Consider the following 26,600-nt stretch of genomic DNA (forward strand, 5'->3'; position numbering starts at 1 on the left):
TTAGCTTCCTTCTTCAATTTGCCTTGCATCAAAACTCCTCCGGAAAGTCGAATTATCAACAAAAACATCCTAAGTGCACAAAATGGCTGAAACTGAGAAAATGAAAGTAATAAGGTTCTTTTATAATCAATTCTTTAACAAAATTTAGGGATAATTATTATGAAAATATGATAAATAATGCACCTATCAATTGTATTGATGGTGATTGTGATGGTGATGGTGGTACTTGTAATGGTGCTGTGTGGCGGGGATGGAGACAACAACAATGGTGATGAAGACCGACGATGGTGTCAACCATGGTGTTGGAGGCTGATAAACCTACTAGCGGTGATGGTAAGGGTGTTGGTGGCACTGTGGAACGTGGAAGGTGGGGAGGAGAAGGTGGTGGCTAGTTTGCTCCACCAGGGGAGGATATGTAGAATTGGGAGAGAGTAAGTGGGAGAAGTACAAGAGCTTAACACTACGTTTGAATGAAGGAAATAAACTTGGAATTTTGATAAAAGTTAGAATTTATAAATTGACATGTATTAATTCTCTTGTTTGGATTCATAAATATAGAAATTTAGAATTTCCGCGTGTAAAAAAAAATTTGGAATTTGGGACCTCCAATTCCCAAGTTTAAATTCCATGTAAATATGTGTCATTTCCAAAATTCCATGAATGAGAGTTTAAAAATAGCAAATTTCGTTTCAAATTCCTTTGTTCTTATAAGTTAGCAAGATAAGAAAATTCACAAAATCTAGAAAATAAAATTCCGCCATTTCAATTCCAATCATTTAAAATTCGCCTTCATTCCGCTGTCAGAAGACCATTGATTTTGGAATAATTTGAATATTTTATTTCTACCAAGCACGTTTTACTACTTTTTTTTTTTTTTTAGTATATCGATATTTTTACACTAAGGGGAGGGAGAGTTCATCTAAGTCACACAATAGGCAACCTAATTTGGTATCGAATTCGTCATCCATGAGATTCGAACCTAAGACCTCTCACTTCCTAGTGAAAAGGAATACCACCAGACCATAATATTAAGTGACAACACACTTTACTACTTAACTTTAAAGTGAAACATTTTTTTTAATGCTACTTGTGGAATTGGCCTTTATGACACTTAAGTGAGGTAAGGATCGAAATCTAGAGAAGCCCGAAAAGGGTGTATACACCCAATTTACATGAAAATTCGTGAATTAATTGCATAATGTGGTAAAATGGTAGAATCAGAATATCCAACCCAAAATCAAATTGACAATAGATGCAGATGATTTTATGTTATTAATTCCTTGTCCATTATACCCCTTTGTTCCTTTTATCTTGGCATCCCACTTGTAATGCAACGCATTCACAAGTAACTTTTTCTAAAGTCAATAGGAATTAGGTTTATATCATAATGGGACTCACATGTACGATTGATCGAGTTGAATTAGTTGGTGCTGCAATATTTTCCAACGCCTAGACAATTATTTGTCATTAACCTTGGATGCTATATATTATGCGCCTAGGGTTGGCCTAGGCCATGAATACAGCCTAATGTCGCTTCAACATACCTATCGAAGGGTGAGTGATGGTGGGGGAGCTCGATCTTTAATCATTGAGAAACTTGAGTTAAGAGAAGCAAGGTCTCATGGATATATTAATCAGAACTTACTTCATTATTGAAAATTGGATTCTATTTGGAATTACCATAAACTAATTATATATTGATAAACTTATAGGTCTAGCATGGTTCACCATCAACATTATCGATATTGTTTTAATTTAATCATTTATTACTTGATGTTTGGTTTTATCACAAAAGACATGGGTGATGTATTACAGGTGGAAACTCTCATAGATTAATTGTATATTATTTTGTCATATGACCGATGTCATGAGATCCTATTCTCCAACAAATACAACATGAAAGCAAATGGAGAAATATAGGGATGGTATAATTAGAACAATGCCTTGATCTTCATTGGACCCCGAAAACCTCCGAGGACATACATAGAGTACTGGCCATATCACATTATTTGGGTGAGAAAAATACCGTACAGCATGTTTTAGAAAAAAATATTTGTGAGTGCTGTATGAGCACTCCTAGGGTTCTTAGTCAGCTAGCTTATGTCTCAATAAAAATTTGCAAAACCCTCTTCACATTTGTTGCATTAATTAATATTCCGGCGAGTGCTGCTGATGACTGAAGTTTCACGATCCGTCGTCAGTCATGATCTTGATCAAAACCCCATGACCTATTGCTCATCTGCATGTCTAATGAGCACATGGAATTAGAAGGATCTCCGTACATGTCATCAAGTACTTCTGGAATCATGAAATTTGCGTTTGCCCCGAAAGAGTTAGGATTCTTGTTTCCGGAGTACAATGGTGTCACTGATTCATTAATCACACTTTGTGGCATCAGTATGTTGGAATTTTCCGACTGATGCCAACCTTGGAAGTTACTGCTGGAGTAGCCTTTAGCTGCTTGTTCCTTGACTGAAGCTAGTTGTGCTTCTAAACTGATAACCTGCAAGAGTCAAAAAATGAGATTAATCATCACGATCTGTCGAAATTAATGAAGTAGAAGTTAATTAATTAGGGGATATAGTTCCAATGATTAAGTAGTTAATTAATTAAACTAACCTGTTGTTGGAGAGAAAAAATATGGGAAACACAGCCATAAATAGGATCTTGAACCCTAGCTTGAGCTTCGTATGAGATTGTAAGCGCGGCTCTGCATCGATCACTCAAGGGGAGTTGAGCAAGCAATTTCGCCACATTGCTTGCCCCGAAAACCTTGTGGATGGCCGCGAAGTGGGTGGCGCCTTGTTCATCGCAGAAGTAAGGTGCAAAAATGCAACCCCTAATACATTTTCTTCTCAAGAACTTGCAGGCTCCACAAGGAGAACCAGAACCTGTCATACTAATTGATGTTTTAAGAGAGTTTAATTAATCTGGTTTATGCTTGAATTAGAATGTGTTTAACTCTTAATTTCTGGTATGCGCATAGCATCACTCCACGCTTATAAATACTGTGAGAACTTAGAAAGTTAGAGAGTGGGAGCAGTGTTAATCATATTACAATGAATACTTAATTAGAATAGGTTTCCTTTATGGCCTACAGCACTTTACTATTATAATTTATTCTTTCAATTCTCTCGCCAGAATATACTAAATTTTCATGCTCTCAAATAAGATTCCTTAAACGACAAATGAGCCTATCAGCTTTCACAAACCAAACCCATATATATCTTCATTCACAATTTTTCTTTAATTGTACTATATACTGAGTGGTACAAAAAATCAATAATTAAAATTAAAAATAAAAATCTTGGATTGTGGAAATTAAATTTAACAACTAACACACCTAAGAGCTACATAACATTGAAGCAACATCCCTTAGCACAACTTCCATGCGACACTTAGTATTAGAACATTGTATTCTTCGTGTCATTGGGGTTAAGGGGGTATTCTTGAGGTTTTAGGGTCACCTATTCCTATTTCATGGTGCGGCTTGTAGTGCTCCTGGTTAATTTGGCAGGAATTGGGGGTATTTTACTATTTTCTGAGATCACTTAATTTGGTAATTGCTTAGGTTGTTTTGCGACTTGTATTGGAATTGCTTCTTTTTTTGAAGTGGCGTTGCATACGGTTATTCATGCTGAGGATTTGGCCTGGGCAAAAGGTTGACAAATTTGTGAATTGAATGTGACCCTTCTTTAACAGTATTTTTTCTACCTCCTCCTTGTGATAGGATTTCATGGCGTCTACGGATTCACTACATTAATTGTCTTGCTCTTCTCTCTCTTTCGCATGCATGTTCATGTCACTCATATTTTTTCGAGAGGAACATCAGGTTGCTGATAATTTTGCCAACTTCAGCGTGAATCATTATGTGAGTTTATTTTGGGATCCGTGCCCCCACCCGGTGTGCAGCTTTGGCTTATGTTCACAACCTTTCTGCGCGACCTAATTACAGGTTTTGCTAGTTCGGTTGCTTTTTGTTGAGAGAATGTTGGTTGGTCTTCATTTTTCTTTTATTACACTAGCTTTAGCACTAGTACGTTTGTCAATTTTTCTCTGTATTGGCTCACCAAGCATAAATTTTCTGCGAGGGTACGGTTCACCCTCTGATCTTCGTTTGTATTATTTTTCTCTTTTTAATAAATTTGAAATGGAAGGACAGGCGGTGGGCTCCTTGAGTGTGTAGGACTCTGTTTTTGGTTAAGGGTAGACGTTTTTCACGTCCTACTCTGATGAGTTAATTAAAATCGCCTAATCTTCTATTTTTATTTAAGCCACACCCCTTGATTTTCTTTTATAGTTGATTTGGATCCCTTTTTTTTTTTTTTTTTTTTTTTTTCCTGCTAAATTTGTAAATCAATTAACTTCAATGGCAGACCAAATGGCATAAACTATATACTACATTGCATGAACTAGAAAAGCTGGCTGCTGGCAATGGATGTGGGATTCCATTGAACAATTGATTAATCATCACATTTCATCTTTCTACAATATTAAGGTTCATGAACCAGCTGATCCTCCCCATGTTACTCCTGATTCACATTGATATAAGCAGTTAACAAAAAATAACAATCTAAAAGTATGGTGTAACTTAAAACATCATATAGATGGTTCTAAATATTGGACAGATTGAGAACATAATATAACGGAAGAGAATATATCTATCTTATTAATTATCGTTACATTAAGGATTCATGTATGTGCGACAACTCAATCTGCGCCACAGAATAAAGCTGAAAAGTTGAATTACAATATAGAGAGATAATGAACATTTGTAACCCTTGATCTGTTATTGAAATCCACGTGTTAGTTAGCTTATGGAACCAGGCAAGAGTCCTTGAGTTTTTAAATAGGAGCAACGGACACATTACTGACTAAATAATGCAGAATGGAATAGATCAGGCCTACAATGGTCGATTCAATGGATGATTACAATGTTAATCTCTACTTGTGGGGATAATAATACTCATCAAGTACAGATAATCAAAGTTTAAAGAAGGCAATAAAGGTATAGAAAAAGAAGAATATATTCTACAAATGAATGAAACAAAAGATAGTGACACTGGAATAGAAACACTTCAGGAGTTGAGAGGAAGAGGGACAATTTTGCCTTTCTAGCTTTTCAGGTCACGACTTGTCGAGAAAGTAGTAGTGTGCTAATGTCATTAACTCAACTTAAGCACCAATATTCAGACATTTGCACAACTAATGGTGCTCTAATTGAGGTCCCACACCCCAACTAATCTAATGGTAATCATAAGTTAAGCTAGTTATTTCATTTATGTAGCAAATATTAAATTTTTAAATATTACTTGGTTGATGAAATTGAAGTTTTTAATTTAATTATAGATTACAAGTTTGTTTTTCTTGTCGAATTTATAAATTACAAGTTGGAACTAGTACTGCACAGTTGAGCTTATATGAACGAAGGGGCTTATTGAGCTGGTATAAACCAGATTGGCTACCGTAAATCTTAAAATAAGAGTCATGTGTAAGTGTTGGCCACTTGAAGAATGGAAAGGGAGGAATGGTCTTGGAGACAAGAAGATATTATAATTAACTAATTAGTAAAGTTATTTTTTTTATTTTATTAAAAGGAGGTCAGCTGGTGTCTTTACCATGATGATCTATTCTTTCGGGACCGAGAAGACTCACAGAGGCTTTCAGCCTTTCCCTAATCACCATCGTACAATTCATCGGCTTTAGGAATCGAACACAGGATGTGTTGTGTGATATACGGGCCTAGATTTCCCAAATCACTGAGCCACTATGTAGTGATTAATTAGTGAAGTTATTAGACTAAAAGAAAGTTGTTTTGACATATACATATAGGCCTTATGCAAAACTTTAACTTTCTCCAAACCTTGTAGCGAATTTATCCTTACAAGGATAAAACTCATTAAAAATATAGCTCAATTGTTGCTACATGACTTGCAAACTTGGAAAGGGATCCTCTCCGGTACCTTCAACCAAGTCCTAGGGATCTAACAATCCGGATCCTTGAAATTTGATTCAACGGTTACAAATAGAGATTTATTTTAAAAGTTATAATAACTTTAACCGTTAAATCAAATTTCAAGAATCCGAATTGATGGATCCCTAGGACTTGATGGAAGGGATCTGGATCGCTTCCCTGCAAACTTATCCACATGGACTGTGTCTTTAATTGTTAGAAAAAAGTTTGAACTGTTTCCTTAATTAATTAATTGTTTGATAAGATTGACAAATGTTCTAGGTAATCTAAAAGTTCTTATGTCCCTATTAGTAATTATATACTCTACCAAAATAAAGCATCATAAACTCTTCTGTATAACATAATATACTTGGGCTTTGAAATATAATAAAGGATGCTCTTAGATGAAAACCTTATTGTACTTTAAAGAGAGTTTTAAAATATTTTTCTTCAACTAGGAGGAAGAAAGAAACTTTGAGCAAAGATTCTGAGTAGGGTTCGTAGGATAGGAAAAAATAAAAATAAAAATTTAAGTTACTGGTTGTAACATCCCACATCGTTCAGGTGAGTGGATCATGTAAGCCTTATATGTATATTCTCATCTCTACCTAGCACGAGGCCTTTTGGGAGCTCATTGGCTTCGGGTTTCGTAGGAACTTCAAAGTTAAGCGAGTTCGCGAGAGAGCAATTCCAAGATGGGTGACCCACTGGGAAGTTCTCGTCTGAGTTCCCAGAAACAAAACCGTGAGGGTGTGGTAGGAGCCCAAAGTGGACAATATCATGTTACGGTGAGGGTGTGGTAGGAGCCCAAAACAGATAATATCGTGTTACGGTAGAATCGAGTCCAAATTATGGTTTCTTCTATTTGCACATAAAATTGTTAACACCTACTCATAATTAATATGAAAAATTATGATTAATTAGTAGGTGTTTATATGCACATTTCATTTCTTCTCCAAAAACAGATCCATGTCTTCTTTTGTATGAATTCCTCTATTTTAATTGTGAATAATTAATTCGATAGTTTTTATTTTTTCTTTTATGTTATTATCTTGTTATAGGCCACTTGCTTTTCTTTTTTTTTTCTTTAAAAAACTTGCTTATTTTTAAGCTGTATATAAGATGTAAAAAAAAATGATGCTGACAAGTGTCCGATTGACCAGTCAAATTCGACACCAAGTAGCATATGGGGCCAAGTGCACGTGTGGGGGTGATTGCTTCAGTTTTCTTTGTTCCAATTATCAAATCTAGAAGTAGAAGACTATAACTTCACCTACATTCCTAAAGAATCCGACATGATTGTGATCCAAAGCATAAGAAGATAATCAAATTGTTATTAAAAATAACGTTAATTGATTAAGATTAAGCATGCAATCATAATGTCATATTGTAGATATTCAACCTTCAACCTCCAGCTAGTTAATCTAATGACGTTGAAGAAATATTTTTCCTATTTTAGTGATGTATTCCTTACGTATCTTTTTATACATACCATTTGAGTTATAAAGTGATAAGTAAGATAGAGAGAGACATGAAACATATCCTCGTTACATAAGAGTTTTTCTCGTAATCTTAACGAATTGATGATAACTTGTGAGTACAACATCAATAGAATTTTCATTTTCAAAAGGTTCCATGGAGGCAATTAGACAGCAATAATCTTGCTGTCCATGTATTTAACATATTATTTCATCTTTGTCTCTTTGGCCATCTTACGTCTTAATTTGCTTACAGCTCTACTTATAAAAAAACAGAAATCATGTTGTTTGAATAGAGGGCAATTGTTCAAAGTCCAAACCCTAATATAAGGGGGTGTCACATTTGGATCATCTATGGTCTTCTAGTAAGAATAATGAGGACAAATATACGATGTAACTTCTCTTAGGGTTAATGAACGATAGCTTAATTAGTGATAGTGAAGGTTTTGTTTTTAATCATGATAGACCATGACTTCTAAGATAGTGAGACAAACTAGGAGAAGCTAAGAGAGTCTATGAAGTTCAATGGAAATTACAATTATGGCGTGAGTTCAAAGTAATTTTCTGTAGACTGCTGTTTTGTCATGACCCTTTTGAACTTTGAATTTGTGTAAAATCCGCCAATAGACAATACCTCATTGCACATGTCTCCCAATCTGGTCGGATATGTGCCACCTATTACCACCATGAGAACATCCTTTCTTGATCAACGTTTTCACTTCTTTCCCCACAACTATATATTTTTATTAAAATCACCGCCTTCGTGTTGTTGGAATCACTTTGCGATGTGATTCAATGATAGTAACTGCCTTGTTATATTATATTTTGCAGAAAATGGGAAAAGTTTGAAGTTATTTAACCATTCGATCTTGATTATGAACATTTCGCCTCGTCACATTATTGTGCAATTGTTATACGATTCAATGGTTTCAAATTGTATTATTTATGTAATCATGTTTCTTAAACAAAATTCAAAAAAATAAAGAGTTCAAATCATCAAATCGCATTGATGGTTTCGACACACCTGCAATTCCTTCTAATGAATTGTAGAAAAGTATTCCTATTAAGAAACGTAAAACCAACGGATTATTGACAATTTTACAAGAAGTGTTTTATTATTGATTATTAACAACCTTAAGCAGCAAAGCAAACCCTAATATATCACACTTTTGGGGGTTTTTGTCATATATATATTTTTTTCATGGGGGTAGAAGTGCTTTTAAGCTTTACCTAGGGTGGGATCCTAAATATAGCTCTATCTGCCTAGCAGTAGCAGACTAGGTATGGCTATTGTTAATATAACCTAAGCTTTCATGGCAGGTAAATGGTGGGGAACCCGATCATTACTTACCCAAAAAGCTTAAAAGAAATAAGATTACCGTCCAAACTGGAGTTCATTATCTGGGATTAAACTATGTCACAATCACAAAACATCAAAACTAAAAGGAAGTAAAGACAAATATTAGGCAATGAAGATAAGAAGTTGGAAAAATCCCACCACTCAAAGGAGAAAAAAGGGTTACCCATGCCAGCTAGGATTTGCAATCAACTTGGCAGTTGTAAAACTAGAAAAATGTTTTAAGCAGCAAGTAAAAGAAGAGAATGGGATAAGTGTAGGTAGGTACGCCTTCAAACGCGATGACATGTGTTTTAATGTTTTCACATGATATCGGATTTTTAGTTTAGAATGTCACAGATTTAAGGTGGAGATGTAAGAAAATCTCTCTCCAATAGCAAAAGAGAAACTTACCTACAATTGGGACGCCATTGTTGGAAGAAATCAAACCCACCAAGCACTGTCATGTAGAGAAAGTTAAAATAAATGACAGTACTTAATTGGGTTAGTTTACTCCAGAGTTGCGTCCTAGTTGTAAGTTCGTTCTTCTCCCAACGGGGTTGCCTATTGTTCAATCTAGTTTTTGGCAACCATTCCGAACTGATAAGCACATAGAGGTAGCAGATCATCACTTTGTACCCAAAATACTGTAGCAAGACACTGGATAAACATTGGTTAATCAAAATTGCTAAATTTTATTAAATGCAAAATTCAAGTTACAACAACCTTATATACGAGCTACGTTTTTACAGAGGTAAACTCAGAGCCGTTTGCTTTGATTATTTAAGAAAATTTGTCTTCATCATCGGAGGCAGGCAAACCTTTGAGCACATCTCTTAATGCATAGTAATGGCTCACACACTTGTGGTCAGTAATTATGTTGCTTGACAGCACAATCCTCTGAAAATGCTCACCCGGATGCCTCTTCCAAAGTGTAAAATACTCCCTTCTGCTGCCTCTGCTGCCGGTACGAGCATCCACATTCCTCTTTAGGCAGTAGACGGTACCTGGTACAAATAATTCCTCAGGCACTTTACAGGCAGCTCCTCCACTTTTAATAGCACCAGCATTATCTGTTACTTCTCTGTCATTTAAAGGGACCCCGGGAGCAGTAGGAATTTTCTTTATGATGGGACCATCTGTTCAGACACCATAAGATAATTTGGTGAAGGGAAGATAATGTGGTGTCGAGCATGTTAAAGCTTAAATTATTCATTAACGATTGATGAGGTATAACGACCCATCTGCTGAGATTTGATGCTTCCCCAACAAAACAAACACCATCAAGCAGAGAAGAACCAGAAATTTCCAGTGCATCCACACCCCTTACTCCAATATAATGAAAATCATTCATGCAACATACAGATAAGCCAACAATTATACAATTGAAGGTGCGAAAAATGCAGCCTGAGATTGTTTTGAAGATCAAATCCACACATGGCCAACAATTGCAGCATAAATATTGATCAAAGACAGTACAAATATATAGCACTTTTGTTACAACGTCCATGTCATGACCCAGCAATGCATAAAGATACAATTGACTGAACTAAAATACACTAGCATTGACACACTAGGCACAGAGCAGGGTGAATTACCAGAAGAATGTTTACTGCTCCCAAACTTTGCATAATCAGAAAGCTTCCGAGCAACATCTTGCACCGAAGACACAACCTGCTTTGCATTTGTAACCAAATCTATGACACTTTTCCAATCTTCCTTCTCAATCACACTCATCCTGCAAAACGTAACGTAGAAAAATAAGTATGAAGTGTGAAATTTTGATAAAGCCTTCAAAGTTAACATCAAATTGCCACTAGTGCAAAACAAATTGATGCTCACAAAAGAAGCAACTTTTCCGCTTTCCGTTTTCCATGAATTGATGAATGATGCTTTCCAGTTAACATAAATATGTCAAAGTTTCATCCAATTTGGAGCCAAAGTTATTCATGGCCAAATTCTTTTCTTATCCACAGCAATCCAAGCAAGAGGAATAGACACGAACTATTAAAGGTGCACACTAATTTTAATTCCAAGCAGTAGAACAGGCATAGCATAGACCTTACCAAAAGAAGTGCACATAGTCTTTTCTACCAAAATAATTGAAAGGCTTAGGGCATGTTTGGTACTCTACTTGAATTCAACTTTTTAAACTCAAAAACAATTTTCAAGTTTTAGGCCTTAAAAACTTGTTTGGTAGGACTATTTTCAAAAATTGAACTCAAGACTAACTCAAAAATATAGTCTATTCTCTAAAAACATAAAAAGTGAGTTTTTAGAGTTTTTAAACTTAAACTCACTCCTTTCTTTTCTCTCTCCTTCCCTCTCGTTCCAAATCTATCTCTCTTTTCTTCTTTCTTTCTCCTCTTTTTTTTTTTTTTTTTGTCATCTCTCCTCCAATCCGCTCTCTTCATTCTCTCGGTTATTTGTCTTACTCCTCTTCCTCTTCATCTCCTCTTTGCTCTTTCTCCCTCTCCTGCGACCACCTCTTTTTAGATCTCTTTATCTAGTTTAAGTCGTAAGATTTAAAAATTTTAAATCATAAACAAATCAAGTTTTTGAGTCTTAAAGAAAATTGTTTTCAAAAAATGTTCTTAAGAAATGTTTTGAGAAATGATAAAAAATTTCAAATAGGATATCAAACAGGCCCTTAAATTCCTAGAATCACCAAAATATCCATAGATTTCCAAATTTCCACTCAGGATTTATCCCAATATGCAAGTTCAAGATCCCGATCCTCTGAATTATTGGAATTAGAAATTTCTGAGAGTAGACAGTGCAGGCAAAGTACCAGGAATGTAGAAAGTATCAATTGCAACTGCAAGCAATAGATACAAAAACTAGTTCAAAATCTTCTTTGAGTTCTCAACCATTTGGTATATGAAGCATTTTGGTCTCAATTCAAACGACTAGTGTGCGTTTTTTTTTTCTCAACATATCTTGAAAAAGAGGTGACAAGAAATTGTGAAGAAGCACATTTACTTACCAATCAGTTTTAAGAATTTCACTCCTCAACCTCGTTAGAGATGCTGGACTTAGCCTAGGTATAATATCATCCTGCATGAAAATAAGTCCTAAGTTTGTAAGAATTTAAGAAGGGCAAAATAACAAATAAAACCAAAGAAATTTAACTGCAACGAGTAGATATAATTAGATTGAAAGTGCTTCTTCTAACAAAAGAATAATTAAAGCATCTTCCCACCTGCATCACAACAGTTGTGACGTAACTGGAGCAGTTTTCGGCAAGTTCTTTGGAGACACAAGGCGGTGTTGCATACCCCACGGCAGAGACAATTTCTGGGTTGAACCCCAGCTCCTTAACTGACTTTTTACGGAGCATTATTGCAAGTAAAGCAGCTGTAGAACCTCCGAGAGAATGACCAACCAGCCTTAACTTAAATCCCTGTTAATGAATTGGGCTCAACTACAACCAACAATGACAAAAAATATGGTCGGGAGAAAAAAACGTAAAACCCACAAACAAGATTACATCACCTAAAAAAACAATAACAAAGAAAAGTGGGAGGGTAAAAAGATTCGCCACCTCATATTTCTCCAAGCACTTCCTTATATTTCCCATCTCGTGACTAAGAAACCAGCGAGCAGCTTCTGCAGTGCCAAAGTGCGTTGAATAACCCTCAAACGTGACTTCATCATCGCTTGAAGAAACAACATCAGTTATAAGGTCATATACAGTATGAGTACCACGGATTCCTAAAATCACAAGTTTTTTACGAGGATCTATCCCTATATAATATCCAGGCCTCATGACACTGGAATCTTTGACAAATTTCAAGACATTGCTTTCACGAAGCATGGTGTTCCTTGCAAGAGCTGCAGTACTATCCTTATAAGAACCTTTTGCTAACTCAGAGTGGTAGATGAGATCTTGCACCTAAAACACAAAGCAAATGCCAAATAACTAAAGACAACCACATTTTTTACCACAATCAAACTTGCCACAAAATATTATGAGTTTATACAAAGTAAAGAAACATTTTCAGAATTAAAAAGGTCATGTAATTGGTATTACCATTGAATCTGAGGAGACCTGAACACCATTAACATCCTCAAACGGATTTACAGAAGCTTGACGAAGATAAATAAGAAACAAACCAATGGTGAGATCACTCAAACTCCAATCCTCAATTCCTATCTTACTCCGTTGGATGTTTGCAATGATCTCCGAGACTGATCGAGTTGTCGGTGGGGTTTTGTTTCCCACTCCATTTCCTGCAATTTTCGAAACTGAACAATCTTCACTCACAACTCAAACTGAAAGATTCCAAATTAAACAAATTCAATCGAAAGCAATGACTACCCAAGTTCTAAAAGACAAATTCTGATTCTTTTCAACCATGCCAAAACGCAACTTCTAAATTACACAATATTTTTCTCATGAACAGCTAATACTGCAACTTCCAAATTACAAATTCATTCAAAACAATGACAACCCAATTGCCCAAACATGACAAGTTTTTATCTTTTTTAACAAAAACGATATTCTAAACTACTCTAATTTACGGAAAAGGGATTCGAACTCGGGTACCTGCTGGGGTTGGCAGAGCCCACCTGCACAATTGAAGAGCTGGCTCGAGAACTCTGGGCAGCCAAGCAAGCTCCAACCTTTTCTCCTTACCATCCACCAAATCTTCATCCTCACTCGAATAGCTGCTAATGCCATCAGCAGCTTGCGGAGGAACAACAGCTTTCAGCTTTTTCGGTGTGTCCGATTCTCCTCCTTTCTGTGCTTTCGAGTGCTGCGATTGAAACCGATTCACGTAGCTGTATACAAACCGCTGGTAAAATTCCTCCCTCTTCACACAGCTTTGCGTAAAATCTACACATTTCGTGATCCAAAATAAAATATAAGCAAACATTCAATCTTGCAGGTTGAAATGAATAAAAGAACAAAGCAAAAGCGCGTTTGGGCTAAAAGTGCTTACACAAGCTGTGGAAGAGCCGCTTGGAGAAACGCTTAGCCAATTCCATAACTAACAGAAAGAGATAGAGAGGGAGACGGCTCGGAGATTTAAGGCGGTTGGCAATGGCGGTGGCGGTGGCCGCGGAGGAGGAAGCAGAAGAGCAAGTGGGTTGAAACAGCTTCGAGTAGTTTCAGTTTTTTTCCGGGCATATCAATTGGGCTAGGCCGGGTTGGGAAAACCGGTGAGGCCCGGATAGAGACTCCAGGCTCTTAACCCAAATGTTGCCCTAAAGGCCCAAGCTTTCACCATAAATATCCAATCTTTAGGGTTGCTCTGGCATCACCATTTCACACTCTGCGATAGCAGTGGCGGGAGCCGCTCTGCTGCCGAAAAGCCCCGGTCTTCCTTTCTGCTTAAACCCTATTAATATTCTCTTTCTGTAGTTTTCTTTTGTTCTGCTAGTGCTGGTGAAAAACCCTAATCTTTGTTTCTGCTTAAAACCCTAGGAATCCTTTGTTTTTTTTTTTTTGATTTGAAATTGTGCGTTGGGGAGATTTGAGATGAGGATTAGATTTCGTATCCCTATTGGTTTGAACGCCGTCATGATGGCGAAACTATGTATTAGCTCTATCTGATCTTTCTCCCCCCACAAAACCCTAAATCTGCTATTTGATTTCATTCATCAATTTTTGTGTTTTTTTTTTTTTTAATTTTCAAATTTTGCAGTTTTGTTTGAATTTTGTCCTTTAGTTTTGAAGGAATTGATGGGAAATTGGAAGAATTGAGAATGAGGTGATGATTTGAACTTTGTGTTCCCTATTGGTTTGATTGGCCGCAATGATGGCATCAATGTATTAGCTCTATCTGATCATTCTCGATCCTTCCAACCTCTCGAAGAAAATGAAGAACCAACTCAAATCTAATCAATTATCTAATAATGTTTCAGATGTGTTCTTAATTGGACATGCTTCGACACTTACATTTCGATATTGGTATCGAGACTTTGCTTCCCGTTAAATTTATTTTTGCAAAAAAATAGATAAATTAAAAATTATTAAGATATTTATTTGTAATTAAAAAAATGAATACGGTTGGACCTAACAAAATGTTTATCACAATGGATGTCAAAGTGCGTCTCCAGATTTTAACCTTATAAATTTTGGGTTTAAAGACTTATTTTGATTAATGCAATTGGGCCTGAATAAGACTAGGATGGAGTTGGGTTGAAAGACTTATTTTGATTAATGCAATTATAGTTTGCTTATGTGAATTGTTTGGGAAATTTGGAAAAATAATTCAACCCCATATAAAATCATAATCTTCATTTTAATTTTACGCTAATTATAATCAAAACTTGAAGTAAAAATACTAATACATCTTAATATTAGGTTTCTCACAACAACCAAAACACGAAGATACCTTAAAATGAGGAAATAATCTCTATCATATTTTTTTTGTTTTCATTATTCTCTACAACTTGCTGCAAAATTATTATAAAGTTAAAATTATGACTATAGTTCTATATAAAGGGTATATTAATACTTTTACATCAAATTTTGGTTATAATTATCATATAATTAAAATTATGATTATAATTTTATATGGGATTCAAAATTTGGTTATTTTTCCAAATTTTCTCAATGTTTGGCTGTTGTGGGGCTAATTCTAAGTGAGATTTAAGGACGTGTTATTTAGGTCTTTTCAATTTATGGGTAAAGATTATGTTCAATAGGAAAAGGTTTGTGAAGTTGGCCCATCGGTTCTGGATATCTTACTTCTAGGTGTTGTTTTGGCATTTGCGCTGCTTAAAAGTATCATCGTTTGGTAGAAAAGTTTAACTACCTACATTTTACATCCTTAAAATTTAAGGTGATTTAAATCGGCCATGAGGTTTTAATTTTCTCAACTTGCTTCTTAAGGTTCTGAAATTGTATGAATTTACATCTTTTTTATATTTGAACGTCTAATAATCTATTAAAAAGATTAATTTTTAGACTATGTGGTAAAAATATGGCTTATATATGGCAACTCAATTATAAATCTTACTCTCATTACGTCATCAATTTAACGAAGAAAACATAACTTTAACACCCCCTGTCTCTCCGAGTTTGTTCCCCTTCGCTCTCCTCTCTCCATCTGACCTACAAGTACAATCCACCACAGAGGTAATGATATGAAGTTTCCGATGGCTTCTGCACCAACCGGCGGGGTCGTACCAATTTGTAATAGTAACTTGCATCAATACTTCTAAACTTTAAGTTAATTTAAGGTACTTGAATTGAAGAGGAAACCATTAAAAAAAATCCTCATTAATCAAAAAGTTATCAAGTGTGTTGATCACGTCGTTGTGGTGTTACTAATTCACTTGTGAGATAAGTATTTGATTGAGAAAGTTTTTAGTACGTATGACCACTGAAATGAATGGTTTTTTTTTTCTAGAATATATGAAATGATCCAGTGCATGCGCATGGGTCTTGCGACCCCATCTGCCTATTGTCTTCTTCTGTGAGGTTCGCCTCTTTTCTATTATCTCTGTTTTTGGAAAGCATCTCATCACCGCATAAAATTGCTAATCCACGTGTTATAAATGAGTAAAAGATGAAAGTTAATAATTATATTCACATAATTTAGCATGAGACAACTAGCTAGACACCTCTATAATCTGCTAAAGCAGTCGGCAATGTTTTCACACCAACTTCCCCACGGCATTATTTTCATATAAAAAGATGCCTGAAACCTCCCCATTCTGTCACTCATCACAAACAGAAATACCTGTTTACCAAAAGAGTAAACATGGCCTCTTCTGTCTATTTCATTGACATTAGTCATGTTAGGTTCACTTTGTCTCTTTTGAATCTTTGCAGATTAATCAGATAATTCATTGTCATTTGCTTGTGCAATAACACTCGTGAGTTTTGTGTCCACGTTAAACAAAGAAAAGTTTAACTACCTACATTTTACACCCTTAAAATTTAAGGTGAATTAAATCGGTCATGAAGTTTTAATTTTCTCAAATTGCTTCTTAAGGTTTTGAAATTGTATCAATTTTACATCTTTTCTATATTTGAACGTCTAATAATCTATTAAAATGATGAGCTTTTAGACTATGTGGTATAAATGTGCCTTACATATGGCAACTCAATTACATATCTTACTCTCACTACGTCATCAATTTAACGAAGAAAACATAACTTAAACACCCCCTGTCTCTCCGAGTTTGTTCCCCTTCGCTCTCCCCTCTCCATCTGACCTACAATCCACCACAGAGGCTAATGATATGAAGTTTCCGATCGCTTCTGCACCAACCGGCGGGGTCGTACCAATTTGTAATAGTAACTTGCATCAATACTTTTAAAATTTAAGTTACTTGAATTGAAAAGGAAACCATTGAAAAAGAATCATCATTAATCAAAAGTTTTCAAGTGCGTTGGTCACATTGATGTGATTTTACTAATTCACTTGTAAGATAAGTATTTGATCGAGAAAATTTTTAGTATGACTACTGAAATGAGTTGTTTTTTTTTTAGCATATATGAAATGATCCAATGCATGTCCCTGGGTCTCGTGACCCCATCTGCCTATTGTCTTCTTCTGTGAGTATCTCAAGTGCGTTGGTCACATTGATGTGGTTTTACTAATTCACTTGTAAGATAAGTATTTGATCGAGAAAATTTTTAGTATGACTACTGAAATGAGTTGTTTTTTTTTTTTTAGCATATATGAAATGATCCAATGCATGTGCCTGTGTCTCGTGACCCCATCTGCCTATTGTCTTCTTCTGTGAGTTTCGCCTCTTTTCTATCATCTCTTTTTTTTGGTAACTATCACATCACCGTATAGTATTACTAATCCACGTGTTATAAATGAGTGGAAGATAAATATTAATAATTATATCCACATACTTTAGCATGAGAGCAACTAGCTAGACATCTCTATGATCTGCTAAAGCAGTCGGCAATGCTTTCACACCAACTTCCCCACGGCATTATTTTCATATAAAAGATGCCTGAAACCGCCCCATTTTGTCACTCATCACAAACAGAAATACCTGTTTACCAACGAAAAGAGTAAACATGGCCGCTTCTGTCGATTTCATTAACATTAGTCATGTTAGGTTCACTTTGTCTCTTTTGAATCTTTGCAGATTAATCAGATAATTCACTGTCGTTTGCTTGTGCAATAACACTCGTGAGTTTTGTATCCACATTTCTTGATCATGATCTCCATCTTTTCTAAATTAAACAAAGAAAGTATTTCCTTTCGTTCTCTCGATTCTATATAAAGTAGAAAACTTCACTCTTTAAACTTGAACTCCCAAAATCAAGCCAGGATCAATAAAGTTGTCACTCAAACTTTTCACTAATCAAAAAGATATATTTCAAGATGCCTGGGTTGGATCATGAGCTGGAGGAAGAAATGAAACAATTCGACGAAACAAAAGCTGGTGTGAAAGGCCTTGTAGATTCTGGGGTGACCAAGCTCCCAAGGATGTTCAAACACCCTCCAGAGGATCTACCGTCCCTTAACCATAACAATGGCATTAGCAACCTCCAAGTTCCTGTCATTGATCTCGAAGATGTCGAGGACAGCGAAACGCGGAGCAAAATCATCAATGACCTCAGAAAGGCAGCTGAGGAATGGGGTTTCTTTCAGATTGTGAACCATTCAGTTCCAGTTGGTGTGATGGATGATGTGCTGAAAGGCATTCGACGATTTCATGAGCAGCCCCAGGAAGCCAAGGAGGTGTGGTATTCGCGCGATTTCACGAAGAAGGTCAACTTCGTCAGTAATGCAGAATTCAAGGTGTCTCTTCCAGCTTGTTGGAGAGACACATTGTCTTGCAAGGTCCTAGAAGATGAGCATAACTTCGAGGCAATCCCTGAAATCTGCAGGTAAACAAGTAATGCTACACTCACCAATTATATTAACTTCTGTTAACTAACTTATATCTCCTTGTATCACTCAAATCTGAGCTCACTCTGAAATCTGTTTAAACACTGACGCGTTTAAAATAGAAGGAATTGAATTGATAAGGAATTGAATTGAGAAAGAGTTGGAATGAAGAGAAATCAAAATTAGATTCTTGTTGAAGCTGCTTACTTAAATGTTCTGGAATCGGAATAGAAATGATACTAATTTCATAAAGTTGTTTACTAATTCAACAGAACCAGAATATAAACAAATATGATTACTAAAATGCCCTTGTCCCAAATCAAATATTTTATATACCTTTTCTAATAAAATTTGATATAATATATAATAGTAAGAAAAAAATTTAATATATAATTTTTTTTATAAAATTTGTTATAATATATAATAGTAATAAAATTTGATATAATATAAAATAGTAAAAAATGACATTCTAGGGTTAATGGGTTTATAAAGGATAATCTCAGAAAAAAAAAAAAAAAAAAAAGAGAGTAAGTGATGGCATAAAGGAAACAAAAGTGTCATTCCGATTGCCTAAGCAATCAAGAATACAAATATCATGTTAATCTAAGAAATCCAAATCCTCCAAATTTTGGAATTGAATTCCAAAATTTTGTATGGGTCCCACCTTTTTTTTTATTCCCCAAGTTTAGTAAACAAGCATATACCCCGTAATCAGAATTTAATTTCATGTCTTAATTCTAATTATGGTTAGGTAAACGCGTCCTAAATTATTTATTTTGCAGGGCGGAAATAAAAGAGTATATGAGGTACCTTGTTCAATTGAAGGATAAACTTTCCAAATTAATTTCGGAAGCTTTAGGTCTAACCAGCGATTACCTTGACAACCTAAGGTGCTTCGAATCGAGGTCATTGGCATGCCACTATTATCCAGTTTGCCCAGAGCCCCATTTGACTCTCGGCGGACACAAGCACTCTGACCTCGGCTTCATCACCTTGCTCTTGCGAGCTAGTGAAGGCCTACAGTTACTTCATCAAAATGTTTGGATTGACGTTCAACCGGTGGAGGGAGCTTTGCTTGCCAATGTATCTGATATGCTGCAGGTACTGTAACTAATATAGCTATCTTTCCCTTATCTTTTATAGCCCTGTGTGCGTGATGGAATACTAATAGGTCCATCTAAATGTTTATTTGCTGTACAGATCATTACTAATGGCAAGTTCAAGAGTGCAGAGCACAGAGTAGTACTTCCACCAACCCTCGAGCCCCTTACATCAATTGCATGTTTCATTGGCACAGACGACCTCCAAAAACTATACGGGCCGTTAAAGGAGCTTATATCCGAAAACAATCCACCAATTTACAAAGAAGTCGTTTTTGGAGAGTACGTGAAACGTTACAAACTATAGGTTTGAAGGGATAAGGATGGTAACTTTGTGCTTACTCACTTCAGAGTTTCTCTGAGACTCTGCGAGTTAAGTCACGCACCTTGGAAGTGTTATGGTTATGTTGCTATGTTTCTTTTCACTTTTCGGTTCTTTTAGTAATATTGTAATTTTCCTTTTTTCTGAAGTTCGGTACGGATGATCTTCTGATCATTTCCTCTCTCAATTGTATTAGAGGACAATACTACTAAGAACGTGTACTTCTACATCCGAAATTTCGAGTTTGAATATATTATTGAATCAGGATCAAGACACTACAAAAAAGAAAGCAATACATGGCTATTTTTAGACTAACTGTTCGGAAACAAGACAAATTACTCGGACACATTCCCCCCCTATAACTTGTACAGTGCCATGGGAAATTATTTGACTCAAAACCCTCCAAAATTATTGAAAATACATAATCAATCTGGTGTATGTGTGTATAAATGTATTTTGTATACCGTCTCTTCTTCCCGGACGTTTCTATTTGTGTGTTTTCGAACTGTGTTTAATTATTCCAACGTGGCAGTGGGACAGCAAACAACTTCATCAGACCATCCTTGCAGTTCTTGCCATCTTTTTCACCACTGGCAAAGTAGTAAGGCCTCCACTGAGTCAGCTCGACCTTGAAGCCGTCGCCACCTCCCTCCGTCTGACTCGCCAGCAGCTTGGCTTTGCTGAAGTCGCAGGTTATGTAGCTCCACAGGTTAGGCAGTTGGTATACGCTATAGCCGGAATTTGCCTCGCTCGGTGGATCATATTTGAACACTGCAAAATAAACAACAATAATTGACGCATGCAAGTAATAATCGAGCTATGACATCTGCTCTTTACTTAAAAAGCTGATTTCGACATGGCATTGATAATATGTTGATATTATTGTTGCAAACAAAGTATAACATACTGATGCATTATCGATACAGTATCAATATGCTATTGACTATTGTAAATTTGTAATGAAAAAATGGTTGTCATACAGAAAGACTTTAACGCACATAAATCGTTAGAGGGTGCTAACCTAATTGGTCATTTTTGTAAAAGGGGCTGTTCTGGAGAGCCCAATCAGTGTAGTTGAACCCGAAACGCCAGCCTTCGGACCCTCCAACGATGACAGTTCTGGCCTCGCTCACTGCCAATAGAGAGGCAGCAGCAAGGAGGAGGATGAACCCTTGTGCATTAGAACTCAAAGCCATTGTTACACCTTCGGTAATGTGCTTACGAAAAGTATACAAACTTGAATGTGTGAGAAGGTGATGAAAAAGATGAGAGAGTCGTGGGGTTTATATAGGAAATCAAAAGTGACTAGTACTGCTTCTTTCTCTTGGTTGGTGAAAATGTGAGGCTTTTGATTCAACTAATTCAGCATTTTCACATTTCCAAGTTCCAGAAGCTGGATTTTAGAACCCTTTTTCTCATTTGGAAATTACTGAATTGCCAACTTTCAGATTGCATCATAAGTTTTTCTCGTTAATTAACTTCTTGTGTGTTAACATAAACCGGAAAACTGGAGGGGTAAAAGAGTAAAATTGATTGGCCGATGACAAGTGATTCTGGTCAGCGTAAATTTGGTGATTATCCATGAAGAGCAAGAATTTCATGTAATTGCTATGATTAGTGGCGCATTAACAGTTTAGAGACATTTGAAAGGTCAACCAAGGCAACGGAAGGCAAGCGTGGGTATGTTTTGAGAAGAAGATTCAACTGATACTACAATCTAGTAATAATTATATTCATTTGTAAATGAGATGTTTTATGTTTGAATCTCGTAGATAATGAATTTCATACCTAATTATGTTGCTCATTTTGTAATTTAGCCGAACTCCCCCATTCCTTTAGTATAAAATATATTTTTGTGCTAAAAAAATTATTCTATAATGGATAACCTTTTTAAAGTCATAATTTTTTTTACTTGGTATATGCTTTTGGTGGGTCAACTCGGCTTACAGTGGCTAGGAATGAAAAGATGAGGTTGTATTTCATCCATAATGCAAAATGAATTTAGGCGGGATAGGGGCACTGCGTCGTCCTGTGAATTGGAATAAACTTCATATTATAATAAGTTATAATTTTTCTTGTCCCATCTAAAGAAAACACACCTCCATATTATTATATTATCGATGAGTACAAAAATAAGCTAAAAATAGAATATTTGGCACATAAGAAATCCGATTTATGAAATACAACATTCATTAAGGATAAATAAGTCAATCAATAATATTTCAGTTATGTATTAGAATAAACTTCATATTGTAATAAGTTATACTTTTTCTTGATCTCATCTTAAAGAAATACACCTCCACATAGTTATAATTGTACTAGGTAAAAAAATATGCAAGAAATAAAATACTTGATGTCCAAGGTATCCTCTTTGGAAAATACAATTCATTCCGAATAAATAATTTTCATTAATTACACCTCTATTAAGTAATAACCTCCCTAAAGTATAAATGGTCTGGTCCCAATTGTATTTAATTTTAGAAGGGTTTTACTGTATTTCAATCTTGCAGATGGCATTTTACTACAAATGATGGTGCTCCACTGATCTTTCCTCCTATAATAACTAACTATTTACCCTATTAACACTATTATTTTATTAATATATATATATATATATATATATATATATATATATATATATATATATATATATATCAATCCCCTCCCGTTGAGAAATTCCTCAAGTATATACACACAAATGATCAATAGCATTTTTTAATTAAAAAATAAGATTTTTTTTTTTTTTTGGCAAATGGTCCTGAAATTGACCCTTTTTTGTGCAAGTCTTTTTTTCCTTTTTTTTTTTTTTTAATCACAAATGGTCCCTAAAATTGACCCACACCAAGATGGTCCTTGAAATCGAGCAATGTAGTCCTAGAAATAGGTGTCTCAAATCAATGTGGTCATGTCGTTACAATTTTGTCAAAAATTATATTATGTAATGATATAACACATAAATGGGTTTCACAAGATTTAAAGGGTTTTATCATAAATGATCACTAAAATCGATAGTTAAATTCACACTTAACGTGCATAATAGTTGAATTCATTATATTAATCCAATGGTTATGATTTTGTTAAATATGAATAAATGCACCGATTTTCTTTGACTAAAAAAAAAAAAATATATTACATGTAAAACCTCGGTATCAATGTCAATGTGTCACCCATTCTTATTCGGGTAAGATTACACATATACCACATCGACAAATTTGCTAACAAATAAGTGGAAGACTTCTAGGAGGCGCCACAACTTGTGCGGATGAAATGCGTAACGAACTTTAACTGTTTTTCAAACCCAAAACGTCTTCTCCAACCGCCCAAAACCCTAAACCCTCAGAACCCACCATCCATAGTTGAAAAATTAAAGAAATGTTCGACTCCAACAGAGCTAGAAAGTGTATGTGCCTCAATGATCAAGACCAATGCCATCCAAGACTCTTTCTTTACGAACCAACTCATCACCGCCCTTTCGACTTTTTCCCACCTAGATTATGCAGTTTTAGCCTTCACCCAGATGGAAAATCCGAATGTTTTCGTCTACAATGCGATGATCAGAGGCTTTGTTCGTTGCGACCACCCATTTCAGGCTTTGAATTGTTACATCAATATGTTGAGGGACATGGTTTTGCCTAGCAGTTATACGTTTTCGCCGTTGATCAAGGCCTGCACCTCTCTGTCCACATTGCGGGTTGGAGAGTCTGTTCATTGTCACATTTGGAGAAATGGGTTTGGCTCACATGTGTTTGTTCAGACTGCTTTGATTGATTTTTACTCGAAGTTGCGGCAAATAAGTGAATCCAGAAGGGTGTTCGATGAAATGCCTGAGAGAGACCCTTTTGCATGGACTACAATGGTTTCGTCTCACGCTCGAGTGGGGGATATGAGTTCGGCGAGGATATTATTCGATGAGATGACGGAGAAGAATGCAGCTACTTGGAATACAATGATTGACGGCTACGCAAGAGTAGGTGATGTAGAATCTGCAGAGTTGTTGTTTAATCAGATGCCAACTAGGGATATAATATCATGGACTACTATGATTGATTGTTATTCTCAGAACAAGAAATTTCGAGAAGCATTAGCAATTTTCGATGACATGAGGACTAATGGGATCAACCCTGATGAAGTGACCATGGCAACTGTTATTTCAGCTTGTGCCCATCTCGGAGCTCTTGACTTGGGAAAAGAGATACATCTTTACACGATGGAGAACAGATTTGATCTCGATGTTTATATCGGATCTGCACTGATTGATATGTATGCAAAGTGCGGCACATTGGAGAGGTCTCTTTTGGTTTTCTTTAAATTGCAGGATAAGAACCTGTTCTGCTGGAATGCAGCGATCGAAGGGCTCGCAGTTCACGGATATGCTAAAGAAGCACTAGCAATGTTCAGCAAGATGGAAAGAGAGAAGATCAAGCCAAATGGGGTTACTTTTGTAAGTGTTTTAAGTGCCTGCACTCATGCAGGACTTGTAGAAGAAGGCCGCAGGAGATTTTCAAGCATGATCCAGGATTATTCCATCTGTCCTGAAGTTGAGCACTATGGATGCATGGTGGATCTGTTGAGCAAAGCCGGCCTGCTTGAGAATGCACTAGGGTTGATAAGAAGCATGGAGTTTGAACCAAACTCTGTTATATGGGGTGCATTGTTAGGTGGATGCAAGCTTCATAAAAACTTGGAGATTGCTCAAGTTTGTATCAAGGAGTTGATGGTGTTGGAACCAAATAGTAGCGGGTATTTCAACCTTTTGGTGAACATGTGCGCTGATGCGAAACGATGGGCAGAAGTTGCAGATATTCGATCAACCATGAAGGAACTTGGAGTTGAAAAGGGTTGTCCTGGGTCCAGTTGGATTGAAATGGAAAGGAAAGTTCATCAGTTTGCCTCATCTGATGAATCTCATTCAGCTTCTGCTGAAATTTACTCGTTGCTGGCAGAATTATATGTGCAGCTGAAACTTGATGTTTGTGTTCCTGAACTTGGCTCTGAGCTATAGCAGTGCAGTCTTTAAAACAAAATTGACATCCACAGGAAAATACGGTAATTCAAATATGTATACTCAGATTCTTTCCATCGTGTATCATTCAAATCTGAGTTCTTTATTAAGTAATAAACACATACTCATTTCTAGCACAATAAACCTCATTACGAAATAGGAAATGAGTGTAAAATACTCTCCCGGAAAACATTGCAGCAAGAATAACATGTTATTTACTTGGTAATTGGTGCATTGTATTGTAGGAGTTTCATTTTTCATAATTCCAAAGTGATATTTGGAACAGAACGGCGTTTTCCTCTGCACTGTCACTAGGTTCAACTCGACGCAGTTTAAAATGAGGCAGGGCAGATCCACCATTTTTTCCATTGACTCTGTAATATGCAGTATATTCTTCATGAAGGGTGTCCCTGTATATGGGTGGATTCCTTTCAGATAGAAGCTCCTTGATTGGCCTGTACAGTTTGAGTTTGTCCTTGGCTCTAGGAACAAGAAAAGATGCAACTGATATTCGAGGCTTGACAAGCGGGGTGGTGAGTACTCTGTGTTCCACACTCTTGAACTTGTCTTTAGTAACGAGCTGTAGATACATACAATCACATGAAATATAAAGAGATCTCTACCTTTTTCTTTGTCTGATAAGATATAAGGTATTGAAGAAACTGTTTAACAACAGATTATCATACCTGCATAAAGTCACCAAGGTTTGCTACTAAAACTCAATCCACTGGCGGCACATGGACGCATTGGTTCTTATGAAGAAGTTAGAGCCCCCAATCTTGTCTTGCAGGAATAAGGTGAGAAAAAGGGGTCTGAGTGTTCGATTGTCCCAAGAGTCAAATCAGGCTCCGGGCAAACTGGGTGGTAGTGGCATGATAATGTGAAAGATTTCAAGCACCCTATCCGCGCTATGTGATCCGTGGTCTAATGCTTACGACAGTAGTTCAGAAAGCATATCCCGCAGTTTAATCAAGTTTTTGACGTGCTCGCTCACTTCATTTCTGCAACACAGAAAATGATGAATTTGGTAAAGTTCAAGTTTACAGTATGTTACATGTATGTAAATATTATGACTGATGAGTTGGAAATGGCCCGTTTGGAATTGCTTCTCTAGAAAGCACTTCTGCGTATAAGCACATTCTGAAGAAGCATCTGGAAGGTGCTTCTCCAGAAAGTGCGCTTTAGGCTGTTGGAAAATGCTTTTAGCCATTTTAAAAGCACTCCCAAACAGGCTCAAAATTTCTTAGAGCTGCTGCAGAAATTAAAGTATCTGCAGACTTGAGGAAGTGCTTCAAAGTCCCATTGATCCTCTACGGCTTTGAAGGACAAGGTGTCTCTCCAGTCTGCTGCTGATTTCGCTCGCACTTTCAAATCTCCACAGCAATAATAGTTCACATGCCAAGTATAGTCACGGGAGTACGACGCCCTCTTGGCCTCCGGGGGCTGCTCATGAAATCTTCTTATACCTTCCAGCATCTCCTCCATCACAGCAATTGGAACTCCATGGTTAACTATCTGAATACATGCCACCTTATCTGATCCTGAAATCCACGCTATTGAATAAATTGCTTTTTTTGAAAGTGCTTGTCCA

At 36.2% G+C, this 26,600-nt stretch overlaps 5 protein-coding genes, 2 non-coding genes and 1 pseudogene across 9 annotated transcripts; 4 read left to right on the forward strand and 4 right to left on the reverse strand.

The window, feature by feature from the left end:
• Positions 1-1,822: 1,822 nt before the first annotated feature.
• Positions 1,823-3,064, reverse strand: LOC137724733 (LOB domain-containing protein CRL1-like). Its single transcript, XM_068463446.2, has 2 exons — positions 2,620-3,064; positions 1,823-2,503 (listed from the first exon to the last, which is right to left on the reverse strand). The coding sequence occupies exons 1-2, from the start codon at positions 2,896-2,898 to the stop codon at positions 2,198-2,200; spliced, it is 585 nt and encodes a 194-aa protein (XP_068319547.2). The 5' UTR covers positions 2,899-3,064; the 3' UTR covers positions 1,823-2,197.
• Positions 3,065-9,442: 6,378 nt separating this feature from the next.
• Positions 9,443-14,321, reverse strand: LOC137726402 (uncharacterized). 2 transcript variants are annotated; one of them, XM_068465328.2, is made up of 8 exons: positions 13,714-14,321; positions 13,317-13,607; positions 12,801-13,000; positions 12,312-12,662; positions 11,970-12,170; positions 11,754-11,824; positions 10,366-10,505; positions 9,443-9,906 (listed from the first exon to the last, which is right to left on the reverse strand). In XM_068465328.2, exons 1-8 carry the CDS (start codon positions 13,757-13,759, stop codon positions 9,551-9,553), a joined length of 1,656 nt encoding a protein of 551 aa, XP_068321429.2. In that variant the 5' UTR covers positions 13,760-14,321; the 3' UTR covers positions 9,443-9,550. The 2 variants fall into 2 exon arrangements, with proteins under 2 accessions (XP_068321429.2, XP_088550377.1); XM_088694251.1 differs by having other exon boundaries at positions 12,801-13,015; positions 13,714-14,149.
• Positions 14,246-14,333, forward strand: LOC137727190 (small nucleolar RNA Z102/R77). The gene has a single exon (XR_011067760.2). It is a non-coding gene; the product is annotated as a small nucleolar RNA Z102/R77 (small nucleolar RNA).
• A 144-nt stretch (positions 14,334-14,477) lies between these two features.
• On the forward strand, positions 14,478-14,566 carry LOC137727189 (small nucleolar RNA Z102/R77). Its single transcript, XR_011067759.2, has one exon. It is a non-coding gene; the product is annotated as a small nucleolar RNA Z102/R77 (small nucleolar RNA).
• Positions 14,567-17,945: 3,379 nt separating this feature from the next.
• On the forward strand, positions 17,946-20,001 carry LOC137724734 (1-aminocyclopropane-1-carboxylate oxidase homolog 11-like). The gene is made up of 3 exons (XM_068463447.2): positions 17,946-18,584; positions 19,368-19,686; positions 19,786-20,001. The coding sequence occupies exons 1-3, from the start codon at positions 18,076-18,078 to the stop codon at positions 19,990-19,992; spliced, it is 1,035 nt and encodes a 344-aa protein (XP_068319548.1). The 5' UTR covers positions 17,946-18,075; the 3' UTR covers positions 19,993-20,001.
• Positions 20,002-20,229: 228 nt separating this feature from the next.
• LOC137723759 (early nodulin-like protein 2) lies at positions 20,230-21,247 on the reverse strand. Its single transcript, XM_068462952.2, has 2 exons — positions 21,029-21,247; positions 20,230-20,778 (listed from the first exon to the last, which is right to left on the reverse strand). Exons 1-2 carry the CDS (start codon positions 21,201-21,203, stop codon positions 20,519-20,521), a joined length of 435 nt encoding a protein of 144 aa, XP_068319053.1. The 5' UTR covers positions 21,204-21,247; the 3' UTR covers positions 20,230-20,518.
• Positions 21,248-23,210: 1,963 nt separating this feature from the next.
• LOC137726838 (basic helix loop helix DNA-binding superfamily protein) lies at positions 23,211-25,651 on the forward strand. The gene is made up of 2 exons (XM_068465793.2): positions 23,211-25,053; positions 25,255-25,651. The coding sequence occupies exon 1, from the start codon at positions 23,270-23,272 to the stop codon at positions 25,007-25,009; it is 1,740 nt and encodes a 579-aa protein (XP_068321894.2). The 5' UTR covers positions 23,211-23,269; the 3' UTR covers positions 25,010-25,053; positions 25,255-25,651.
• LOC137724735 (1-aminocyclopropane-1-carboxylate oxidase homolog 11-like) lies at positions 23,257-26,246 on the reverse strand (annotated as a pseudogene). The gene is made up of 2 exons (XR_015962554.1): positions 25,696-26,246; positions 23,257-25,589 (listed from the first exon to the last, which is right to left on the reverse strand). The product of XR_015962554.1 is annotated as a 1-aminocyclopropane-1-carboxylate oxidase homolog 11-like (transcript).
• Between the last annotated feature and the right edge of the window lie 354 nt (positions 26,247-26,600).

This window comes from Pyrus communis, chromosome 5 (genome assembly GCF_041283825.1).
Source record: "Pyrus communis isolate YQ-2024b chromosome 5, ASM4128382v1, whole genome shotgun sequence".
In the NCBI taxonomy this organism is placed as follows: domain Eukaryota; kingdom Viridiplantae; phylum Streptophyta; class Magnoliopsida; order Rosales; family Rosaceae; genus Pyrus; species Pyrus communis.